This window comes from Scyliorhinus torazame, chromosome 7 (assembly GCF_047496885.1).
Source record: "Scyliorhinus torazame isolate Kashiwa2021f chromosome 7, sScyTor2.1, whole genome shotgun sequence".
Taxonomy (NCBI): domain Eukaryota; kingdom Metazoa; phylum Chordata; class Chondrichthyes; order Carcharhiniformes; family Scyliorhinidae; genus Scyliorhinus; species Scyliorhinus torazame.
This window is the reverse complement of record NC_092713.1, coordinates 323296325-323309163: the sequence shown is the minus strand read 5'-3', so window position 1 is coordinate 323309163 and position 12839 is coordinate 323296325. Positions and strand designations below refer to the sequence as shown.

The 12839-nt window shown below is 45.8% G+C and overlaps 1 protein-coding gene across 5 annotated transcripts in view; it reads right to left on the bottom strand.

Annotated features, from left to right (window-relative positions):
- The window catches only part of arap3 (ArfGAP with RhoGAP domain, ankyrin repeat and PH domain 3), an 806627-nt gene that overhangs the window by 147646 nt on the left and 646142 nt on the right, over positions 1–12839 (bottom strand). For all 5 annotated transcript variants that reach the window (XM_072512821.1, XM_072512820.1, XM_072512825.1 and 2 more), the window contains one exon: positions 9060–9145. In XM_072512821.1, the coding sequence (XP_072368922.1) occupies positions 9060–9145 (86 nt within the window). The remainder of the gene's footprint in view (positions 1–9059; positions 9146–12839) is intronic.

Below are 12839 nucleotides of genomic sequence, written 5' to 3'. Positions count from 1 at the left end.
GGTTGGGCGAGTGGGCAAATCAATGGCAGATGCAGTATAATTTGGACAAGTGTGAGGTTATTCACTTTGGAAGCAAAAACAGGAAGGCAGACTACTACCTGAATGGTTGTAAATTGGGCGAGGGGAGTGTGCAGCGGGACCTGGATGTCCTTGTGTACCATTCGCTGAAGGTAAGCATGCAGGTGCAGCAGGCGGTAAAGAAGGCTAATGGTATGTTGGCCTTCATTACGAGAGGTTTCGAGTGTAGAAGCAGGATGTGTTGCTGCAATTGTACAGGGCCTTGGTGAGGCCACACCTGGAGTATTGTGGGCAGTTTTGGTCTCCTTCTCTGAGGAAGGATGTTCTTGCTCTTGAGGGAGTGCAACGAAGGTTTCCCAGACTGATTCCAGGGATGGAGGAACTGTCATATGAGGAGAGATTGACTAGGTTGGGATTGTTCTCATTCTGAAGAATGAGGGGGGTCTCATAGAAACTTATAAAATTCTAATGGAACTGGACAGGGTAGATGCAGGGAGGATGTTACCAAGATGGGTGTGTCCAGAACCAGGGGTCACAGTCTGAGGATTCAGGGTAAATCATTTTGGACAGATATGAGAAGACATTTCTTCACCCAAAGAGTGGTGAGCCTGTGGAATTCATTACCACAGGAAATAGTTGATGCTAAAACATTGAATATATTCAAGAGGCGGCTGGATATAGCACTTGGGGAGAATGGGATCAAAGGCTATGGGGAGAAAGCAGGATTAGGCTATTGAGTTGGATGATCAGCCATGATGGTGATGAATGGCGGAGCCGGCTCGAAGGGCCAAAAGGCCTCTGCCTGCTCCTATCTTCTATGTATCGATGTATCTCACTGCCATAATTGACTCCTTGATCCCCGCTCCTCTATTCCCCTCTCCTTCCTGCCAAATATCCTATAACTGAAAATGTTGAGCTGCCAATCCTGCCTATCTTTCAGCCTCGGCCATAGCTATGATATCTTAGTTCCACAATGATATGAGGCGTAAGTTGACTTTGATCGATTGGGCTGAAGGGGGTGTCCAGCGATTAGACCTCTTAAAATTGAATAGCTAGGATGCCACCAGAGTACTCCTACATAAATTAGTTTATTAAGGATTGAGATTAATCAAGGAAAGTATACCCAGTCATCATTATTAACCATTAAACCTGTATTTTTGGACACAAGCAGTGATAATCATGTAAACTCTCGGTGCAAACAGTGGCCACAATGCATGATGGGATTTAGGCTAGCTAACTTGCCCATGTTTTTGAGACACACGAGATTTGTGATCAGCAAATTACATAGTGGATGTAAACATGTTTTATCTGTGGCCCCTACTATCCTGTCTGAAACAATCCATGGAGTAAGAAGAAACCGGTCCTGGTATCCTGCCCCTAGATGGACAATGGGTGGAGAGGAATTGACTGCGATATCAGGATGGGAATGTCCAGGAAAAACAACATAAATGGACACAGGATCTTGGTAAATAACAGGTGACAGGATGGGGTTAAATCATGGGCTGGTCACAATTTTACTGGATAGTTTGAACATGACAGCTTCAAGGATTGGATCAAGTCTAACTGGGATGGGCTATTGATTTTTGGAAATCGTATAATTGATGTGTTTTTATCAGTGTTTAGTCGATAGATCTTGGCAAGCATCCACATCTCTCTCGTGTACACGAAACCAAGCTTGGATAATAAAGCCATCTTACCAGGTTGTTGTGTCTGTTGCTCTCTGTACTGAGTTGAGCCATAACCACAGGAGAGAACCCCACGTAAAAGCTGACTATAAGGGACCTACATTTGTCTTCACCAATCTTTTTCTCTTCACGTACCTATAGAAACTTTTACAGTCAGTTTTTATGTTTCCTGTAAGCTTACTCTTGTACTCTATTTTCCCCTTCTTAATCAATCCCTTGGTCCTTCTTTGATACATTCTAAACTGCTGCCAATCCTCAGACCTGTTGTTTTTCTTGAACAATTTATATGCTTCTTCCTTGGGTCAAATACTATCCCTAATTTCCCTTGTAAGCCATGGATTGGCCACCTTTGCTATTTTATTTTTGTGCCAGAAAAAGATTGGTGAAGACAAATGTAGATCTCTTACAGTCAGAAACAGGGGAATGCAGTGTAGGGGACAAAGAAATGGCTGAGCAACTAAATACGCACTTTGGTCCTGTCTTTGTAAATCACAAATAAGATACTGCAAATGTCGGGGAACACGCAGGGCGAGTGAGAGGGAGATTCTGGCCATCTTCCACGAATCTATAGATTCTGGAACAGTTCCTTCAGATTGGAGGGTAGCTAATGTAACTCCACTATTAAAAAGGAAAGTAGATAGAAAACAGGGAATTATAGACCAGTAAGCCTGATATTGGGAGTGAGGAAAAGTCTAGAATCCATTATTAAATGGATAAATGAACTTCTATTTCATAGCAAAGCACTTGGAAAACAGTGGCAGGATCCAGCAGAGTCAGCATGGATATTTGAAGGGAAGTCATGCTTGAAAAATCCACTGGAATTCTTCGAGGATGGAACTAGTAGAGTTGGTGAGGAGGAGCCAGTGGATGTGGTTTATTTGGACTTTCAGAAGGCTTTTGACAAAGTCCCACATAAGAGATTAGTGTGTAAAGTTAAAGCGCATAGGGTTAGGGGTAGTGTATTGAGATGGATAGAAAACTGGTTGGCAGACAGAAAACAAAGAGAAGCACTTAATGGTCTTTTTCAAATTGGCAGGCAGTGACCAATGGGGTATCACAGGGATCAGTGCCAGGACGCCAGCTATTCACAATATACATTATTGATTTAGATGAGGGAACAAATGCAATATCTCCAAATTTGCAGACGACACCAAGTTGGGTGGCAGGGTGAGCTGTGAGGAGGATGCAGAGATCCTTCAGTGTGATTTGGACAGGCTGAGTGAGTGGAAAATGAATGGCAGATGTTGGATAATGGAGGGCAATGTGCAACGAGACTTGGGTGTCCTTGTACACAAGTCATTGAAGGTAGGCACGCAGGTGGTAAAGAAGGCAAATGGTATGCTGGCCTTCATTAGGGTTAGAGGACTGATTTAGCATAGTGGGCTAAATAGCTGGCTTTTAAAGCAGACTAAGGCAGGCCAGCAGCACGGTTCAATTCCCGTACCAGCTCCACGAACAGTCGCCGGAATGTGGCGACTAGGGGCTTTTCACAGTAACTTCATTTGAAGCCTACTTGTGACAATAAGCGATTTTCATTTCATTTTTTCATTTCATTTCATTGCGAGAGGATTCGAGTACAGGAGTAGGGAAGTCTTGTTGCAATTATTCAGGGCCTTGGTGAGGCCAAGCCTGGAGTATTGTGTGCAGCTTTGATCTCCTTATCGGAGGAAGGATGTTCTTGCCAATGCCGTTCTTAACTGCCCAACGTGCCAGAGTTTCCAGCTGCTCAGCCAAGGGAGACCTTGCGACCCCATGAGTTGCTCATGTTCCCCTGGACCAAAGTGGGCATCGACCTGTTCCATGCACTTGGCCGGGACTACGTCCTCATAGTGAACTATTTCTCAAACTACCCGGTGATAGTTAGGCTACACGACCTCACCTCAACTGTGGTCATCCGTGCGTGCAAGGAAACCTTCGCTCGGCATGGCATCCCGCTCACGGTCATGTCCGACAACGGCCCGTGTTTTGCCAGTCAGGTGTGGTCCAATTTTGCCAAACGATACAAGTTCACACATGTCACGTCCAGTCCCCATTACCCCCAATCCAATGGCAAAGCTGAAAAGGGGGTGCACATTGTCAAACGACTCCTGTGCAAGGCGGCCGATGCAGGATCCGATTTTTACCTCGCCCTGCTTGCTTACAGATCAGCTCCATTGCCCACCGGCCTGTCACCAGCTCAATTGTTGATGAATCGCAGGCTGCGGACGACGGTGCCGGCAATTCATATCCCGGACTTGGACAACCTTCCGGTCCTTCGTCGAATGCAGTTGTCTCGGGCCCAACACAAATCGGCGTACGACGTCCGCGCCACGGATCTCCCTGCTCTGGCTCCTGATGACGAGGTCCGTGTCCAACTTCCCGATGGTGGTTGGTCCGCCACCGCTGTGGTGCTCAGACAAGTGGCCCCCAGGTCATTTTTGGTTCGTCTACAAGACGGCTCTCTTCTTCGCCGAAATAGGCGGGCACTACGACTCCTTCCTCGCTCGCCACCAGGTCATCATGTCGTGCCCCGCCCTCACGCCGAACCCGTCACGGACTTTGCAGATCTCCCTTTCGCTCTGCCACCCTCTGAGTCTGACACAGTCCCGCCCATTCCAGAACAGGAGGCCCCTGGCCCACCCTTGAGGCGGTCAACCAGAATTTGTCGCCCACCTCAGAGACTGAATTTATGAACTGCCTGAATTCATGGACTCTCTGAACTCATGAACTGATTGTTTCGTTACCCTGTTTGTTTACTGACTGGTTTGTACATACTGTTGTTCTAGTTATATTTTGTGTTACACACTGTCCATCTGCACGAGACACCTTCCAATGTAAATATCTTACAGTTTCTGTACATAGTCCTGTAAATATGCTCGCATGTGCCACACATAGTCAGGAACATTCGCATACTGCATTCTTTATTGCCACGAACACACATTTTTTTTAGAAAAGGGGGGATGTCATAATATACACATCAGTATATGATGGTGCAGAGACACACACTGACTGACACACTGCAAGACCAATCAACACACACAATATAGCAGCCAATCACCAGTTAGGGCACGGTCACTATAAAGACAGAGGGCACTAGTTTTCCCGCTCATTCGGGATGCAGCCTCTGAGACAGACAGAGCCCGCAGTCAGTAGCACAAACATCCACCATGTGCCAGCAGTATAGGCTGGTCAGGTTAGGCATAGGTCTTCAGTCAATCTAACATAGTGTCGACCCACAGTGCAAGTATGTTTAATAGCTCTTAGTTCAATAAAATAGTTGTACTATTACAAGTGTTGGTAGCCTGTCTATGTTACGGATAAGGTAAACGCAGTCTCCACAGATCCAGAGTACCCAACACATCACAGCGAAGGTTTACCAGACTGATTCCTGGAATGGTGGGACTGTCATAGGAGGAGAGATTGAATCGGTTCGGATTGTATTCGCTGGAGTGCAGAAGAATGAGGGGGGATCTCATAGAAACATATAACATTTTAACAGGACGAGACAGGGTAAATGCAGGAAGGGTGTCCCCGATGGTGGGTGCGTCCAGAACCAGGGGTCACAGTCTGAGGTTACGGGATGGACCATTTAGGACAGGGATGAGGAGAAATCTCTTCACCCAGAGGTTGATCGGCCTGTGGAATTCATTACCACAGGAAATAGTTGAGACCAAAACATTGTGAGCAGGATTCTCCGGACTGCCAGCTGCCTTTTCCTGGGCGGCGCGCCCTCACCGGCAGTGAGAGTCTCCATTCCTGCCAATGGGATTTCCCATTGTGGCTACCCCACACTGCCGGAAACCCGTGAGTGTGAGTGCGGTGCCGGCGCAATGGACAGTCTCGCTGGCGGAGAATCCCGCTGTGCATGTTTCAGGAAGCAGTTAGATATCGCACTTAGGGCGAAAGGGATCAAAGGATATAGGGGGGCGGGGGAAGTGGGATCAGGCTATTGAGTTGGATGATCAGCCATGACCGTGATGAATGGCGGAGCAGGCTCGAAGGGCCGAATGGCCGCCTCCTGCTCCTATTTTCCATGTTTCTATATTACTGTATTCTCAACCAATCATAAATATCGTATTTTATTTGTAAACAGTTATATGAATAAATGTGCCCCGTCATTTTCAGAAATGTCTTTTCTCTTCTCTGCCTTTTGGGATAACTCCATCTGGATAAAACATCTTTGCATTTTCTCTGCAGCCTCTTGTTCTCTGTAGCAGTCAGCAGCTAAAACAGAAGCTATTTTCCTGTCCCAAAAACAGAAAATGCTGGACAATCTCAACAGGTCTGACAGCCTCTGTGGAGAGAGAACTGGGCTAAGGTTTGGAGTCTGGATAACTCTTTGTCAAAGCTGGAAAGGACTGGAAACAGGATCAGATTTATACTGTTGGGGGGTGTGGGTGTGCGGGGCGTGGAGCAGCGATAGGTGAAGATTGACAAAGATGTTATCGACAAAAAGGCAAAGGGAATGTAAATGGTGGTGAAAATGACTGAGAGGGTGTTGACAGTGGCACATTAAGAGATCCATTACAGTCCACCGACTCCCACAATTCGCCATACCCCACATCCTGTAGGGATGCCATCCCATTCTCCCAGTTCCTTTACTCGTCTGTCCGACGATGCCACTTTCAAAACAGAGCTGATGACAAGTCCTGCTTTTTCCTAATCGTGGTTTCCCACCCATTGTGGCAGACAGGACTCTCAACTGTGTCCGACCCAGCTCCCACACCTTTGCCCTCAACCCCTCCCCTCCCTTCCAGAACCAGGATAGGGTCCGCCTTGTCCTCACCTTTTGCCCACCAACCTCCGAATTCTGCGAGCTCCAGCATGATGCCACCACATTTTCACCTCACTCCCCCTGTCAGCATTCCCTGAGGGAACACGGGGACTGTTCTGGGATACCCTGGTCCATTCCTCCTTCGCACCTAGCACCTCACCCTCTTCCCACAGCTGTCTCCCATGCAATTGCAGAAGGCGCAACACCTGCCCCTTTACGACCTCCCTGCTCACCATCCCAGGCCCTAAACACTCTTCTCAAGTGAGTCAAACCAGGGACCAGTAGATGGTTTGTGATGCAGAGAAAGGCCAGCAGCCCCTCATCTGAGGTGTGGTGGTCCTCAGGTTAAATCACAAAGAACAAAGAACAAAGAAATGTACAGCACAGGAACAGGCCCTTCGGCCCTCCAAGCCCGTGCCGACCATACTGCCCGACTAAACTACAATCTTCTACACTTCCTGGGTCCGTATCCTTCTATTCCCATCCTATTCATATATTTGTCAAGATGCCCCTTAAATGTCCCTATCGTCCCTGCCTCCACTACCTCCTCTGGTAGTGAGTTCCAGGCACCCACTACCCTCTGCGTAAAAAACTTGCCTCGTACATCTACTCTAAACTTTGCCCCTCTCACCTTAAACCTATGCCTCCTAGTAATTGACCCCTCTACCCTGGGGAAAAGCCTCTGACTATCCACTCTGTCTATGCCCCTCATAATTTTGTATACCTCTATCAGGTCGCCCCTCAACCTCCTTCGTTCCAGTGAGAACAAACCGAGTTTATTCAATCGCTCCTCATAGCTTATGCCCTCCATACCAGGCAACATTCTGGTAAATCTCTTCTGCACCCTCTCTAAAGCCTCCACATCCTTCTGGTAGTGTGGCGACCAGAATTGAACACTATACTCCAAGTGTGGCCTAACTAAGGTTCTATACAGCTGCAACATGACTTGCCAATTCTTATACTCAATGCCCCGGCCAATGAAGGCAAGCATGCCGTATGCCTTCTTGACTACCTTCTCCACCTGTGTAGCCCCTTTCAGTGATCTGTGGACCTGTACTCCTAGATCTCTTTGACTTTCAATACTCTTGAGGGTTCTACCATTCACTGTATATTCCCTACCTGCATTAGCCCTTCCAAAATGCATTACCTCACATTTGTCCAGGTTAAACTCCATCTGCCATCTCTCCGCCCAAGTCTCCAGACAATCTAAATCCTGCTGTATCCTCAGACAGTCCTCATCGCTATCCGCAATTCCACCAACCTTTGTGTCGTCTGCAAACTTACTAATCAGACCAGTTACATTTTCCTCCAAATCATTTATATATACTACAAAGAGCAAAGGTCCCAGCACTGATCCCTGTGGAACACCACTGGTCACAGCCCTCCAATTAGAAAAGCATCCCTCCATTGCTACCCTCTGCCTTCTATGGCCTAGCCAGTTCTGTATCCACCTTGCCAGTTCACCCCTGATCCCGTGTGACTTCACCTTTTGTACTAGTCTACCATGAGGGACCTTGTCAAAGGCCTTACTGAAGTCCATATAGACAACATCTACTGCCCTACCTGCATCAATCATCTTAGTGACCTCCTCGAAAAACTCTATCAAGTTAGTGAGACACGACCTCCCCTTCACAAAACCGTGCTGCCTCTCACTAATACGTCCATTTGCTTCCAAATGGGAGTAGATCCTGTCTCGAAGAATTCTCTCCAGTAATTTCCCTACCACTGAAGTAAGGCTCACCGGCCTGTAGTTCCCGGGATTATCCCTGCCACCCTTCTTAAACCATCAATAAGTTCTCCCCCCCTCAAAGGAGAAAGCAGCCGGTGGTCATCTGGGACTATGACGACTTTACTCTCAGTCATTATCACTGCCTTTTACATTCCCTTTGTCGTTCTGTCCATGACATCTTTGTCAATCTTGCCTATCATTTGCCTTCTTCCAGCTCCATTGCTCCTCTCCCCACTACAGTATAAATCTCATCCTATTTCCAATTCTCTCCAGCTTTGACAAAGTGTCACCCAGACTCAAAACGTTAGCTTCCTTCTCTCTCCACAGATGCTGTCAGACCTGCTGAGATTGTCCAGTATTTTCTGTTTCTGTTTCAGATTCCAGCATTCGCAGTAATTTGCTTTTTATCTAATTTATTGTCTCATCACAGAACTGGTGGCAGCTTCTGCACCAACTGCTGAGATACATTTTTTTAAAATTTAAAGTGCCCAATTGTTTTATTTTCTAATTAAGGGGCAATTTAGCGTGGCCAATCCACCCATCCGGCACATCTTTGGGTTGTGGGGGCGAAACCCACGCAGACATGGGGAGAATGTGCAAACTCCACACGGACAGTGACCTGGGGCCGGGATTCGAACCCGGAACCTCGGTGCCTTGAGGCAGCAGTGCTAACCACTGCACCACCATACCGCCTACTGCTGAGATACATAATCTCAGAATGCACCGAGGATCAAATCCTTGGCCAGCTGCCATGGCATCGCGGGGTTGTCACAATACTTTGCGCCTTTGCCACTGAAATGACAAATGTAATTTAATTTTCTGGCAAGATGATCAAATGCCTCTGACGCTGAAAGAATATTAACAATGGACTTACTGAACAGTTGGTGCTTTTAACTTCTTCTTTATGCCCAGGTAAACCTTCAGTGAGAAGACAGACCATTCCCGCTCGGGCTTGGAGCTCTATAAAATAGACAAAATGAGACGATCATACTCCACTTCCATTCTCCATTTGTTAATCATGACCTTGCAATGCCCAACTTGTTGTGAGTGTTACTTTAAGCACATTGCTGGGTCGTTACAGTCTGTTGATTGTTAACTTCAATTCCTGGCTGCAATAAAAGAACACCTTGAAATCTGTTACACTGAAAGCAGAGGAAGCAAATCCAATTGGAAAGTTTCCAAGCATCATATTGATTGTCCTTCGAGATGATGATGGAAGCTGCAATCTTCAACTGCTGCAGTCCATGTGATAAAGATAATAATCTCAGGGGTTAGAGAGATGGATGGTATTCTCCCAACACTAATTCTTCTCATGATCTTTGTTTATTTGAATTCATTTAATTACTGCACCAGTTCAAAGCAGTTTCTCTGGCTCCTTCCTACCGGTTATGTGACAAACTCTTCCCATTAAGATCTTACTTTCTGTCAGTGTGTGAGAAAGATGCTTCAGTGTTGTTCTTTACAGGGTTTAGAAAACTCCAAAGGGTATCATGGAGTTCACCTGACCTCTAACTGTTTATAGATTTTGGTTACGATGAGCACAAGAGCCTGCCTTTCAGGTGTTTGTCAACAGAGTTCTCAGGCTCTTTTAATAAAAAAACAAGCTTAATTCTATGAATTTAGTGAACATTTTTATAAACAAACACGGTAAGAATTATTATCAACTACAAACATAAAGACCCCACACAGCTACAGTAATCTATGTATAACCCTTAATGAATTTCCCCTTAACTGTTCCAATTCAATGACACGATCCCATAAACCAAAAAACCCTTTTCAAAGGTGTGGCCCAGCACACGGCACTCTGACTGTCTTTAAGACTTGTTATTGATACTCTGTTCCCCTTTCCAAACAGCAAACCTCCAGAAAGCAATTATCTCTTTTAAGTTATCAAGCAGTCTGGAAACAGCTTTTAAAATGAAGATCGAGAAACACTTCTTTCAACCTGTGCAGTGCAAAACCTGCTCCACACTCAAAGCAAAAGTAAAAACTCACAGAGCCACAGCCCAGCTCCACTCACACAATGACATCACTGAAGCCATGTGATAAGACAAAAACATTTCTTAAAGGGACACTCACATGACACCTCCACCCAAGAAAAAAAATAAACCATCAACTTCAAAGATGGTTTCATTTTTCACCTTTTCACTTGCCCATTAATATCAATTGACAATAAAAATACATATTTTTAAACAAAAACAAAACAGGCAAACATTGATAATAATACAGTCCATTTTAGTTATTCTTCTTCCACCATCGAACCTGCTTCTCTTCATCACATTCGGGACAAAGCATCGGCGATCACATTTTCTCATCCTGTCACATGTATAACTTTTAAATGAAATGGCTGTCACAATAAACTCCATCGAAACAGTCTGGCATTTTTATTCCTGAATCTCTCCAAAAACGTCAATGGATTATGATCAGTATATATAATTATTTCAGATGAATTGCTGGTAACATAAATGTTAAAGCCGACCATTTATCCTAATCTAAGATCAACCTAACCTACACCCCTTAAATTTACTGCTGTCCATGTGCCTGTCTAAGAGTCGCTTAAATGTCCCTAATAACTCTGACTCCACCACCTCCGCTGGCAGCGCATTCCACACACCCACCACTCTCTGTGTAAAGAACCGACTTCTGACATCTCCCCTATACCTTCCTCCAATCACCTTAAAATTATGTCCCCTCGTGACAGCCATTTCCGCCCTGGGGAAAGTCTCTGGCTATCCACTCTATCCATGCCTCTCATCATCTTGCACACCTCGATCAAGTCACCTCTCTGCCTTCTTCACTCCAGTGAGAAAAGCCGTAGCTCCCTCAACCTTTCTTTATAAGACATGCCCTCCAGTCCAAGCAGCATCCTGGTAAATCTCCTCTGTATCGTCTCCAAAGCGTCCACATCCTTCCTATAATGAGGCGACCAGAACTGGACACAATATTCCAAGTGTGGTCTAACCAGGGTTTTATAAAGCTGCAGCAAAACCTCGCGGCTCTTCAACTCAATCCCCCTGTTAATGAAAGCCAACACACCATACACCTTCTTAACAACCCTATCAACCTGGGTGGCAGGTTTGAGGGATCTATGTACGTGGACCCCAAGATCCCTCTGTTCCTCCACACTTCCAAGAATCCTGCCTTTAACCCTGTATTCAGCATTCAAATTCGACCTTCCAAAATGAATCACTTCACATTTATCAAGGTTGAACTTCATCTGCCACTTCTCAGCCCAGCCCTGCATCCTGTCAATGTCCTGTTGTAACCTGCAACAACCCTCAACACTATCTACAACTCCCCCAACCTTTGTGTGATCGGCAAACTTACTAACCCACCCTTCCACTTCCTCATCCAAGTCATTTATTAAAACCACAAAGAGCAGAGGTTCCAGAACAGATCCTTGCGGGACACCACTGGTCACTGGTCTCCAGGCGGAATATTTTCCATCCACTACCACCTACTGTCTTCTTTCGGCCAGCCAATTCTGTATCCAGGCAGCCACATTTCCCTGTACCCCATGCCCCCTAACTTTCTGAATGAGCCTACCATGGGGAACCTTATCAAATGCTTTGCTGAAATCCATATACACCACATCCACTGCCCAACCTTCATTAATGTGTCTTGTCACTTCCTCAAAGAATTCAATGAGGCTTGTGAGGCAGGACCTGCCCCTCACAAAGCCATGCTGACTATCTTTAATCAAACCATGTTTTTCTAAATAATCATAAATACTATTTCTCAGAATCCTTTCCAATATTTTGCTCACCACAGACATAAGACTGATGGATCTGTAATTCCCAGGGATGTCCCTATTCCGTTTCTTGAACAACGGAACAACATTCGCCTCCCTCCAATCATCCGGTACTACTCCAGTGGAGAGTGAGGATGCAAAGATCATCGCCAACAATCGCAGCAATCTCCTCCCTCGCTTCCCGTAGTAACCTTGGGTATATCCCGTCAGGTCCAGGGGACTTATCTATCCTGATGCTTTTCAAAATTTCCAGCACATCCTCCTTCTTAATATCAACCTGTTCGAGTCTATTAACCTGGTTCTCCTTTTCAATTGTTGAATACTTCCTCTGGTGATCATTTAATTTCTTGGGACAATATCCAATAGGCCGTTCTATTCCTTCGTCGTCTTATTGCAAGACCATCGCACCTACGCCCACATCACTCGCATTGACAGCCACTTTGAATAGTTTTGTGTAATTTGGGGTGGTTGACACAGCCTCCAGGCCGTCACATGCCTGTTGACACTCCACTGAAATTTGCTACGCTTCTTCAGCAAGTCCGTCAGTGGAGCGACCGCGTTGCTAAAATTCGGCACAAATTTACGGTTAAAACCACTCCTGCCAAGAAATCTCATTATTTCCCTTCGTGTTGAGGGTATGGGAAACTCCCCAATAACTTTTGTTTTCTCATCCCGTGGGACAATTTGTCCATGACCAATTGTATGGCCAAGGAGCATGACTTGGGCTTTTCCAAACTCACGTTTGGCTAGGTTTATCATCAAACCCGTCTCCTGAAGTCGATCGAATAACTCCATCAGATGCTTCAAATGTTCTTTCCATGTCTGACTAAAAATCACCAGATTGTCGATGTACACCGCACAATTGGATAATCCTGAAATTACTTTGTTCGTTAACCGTTGAAA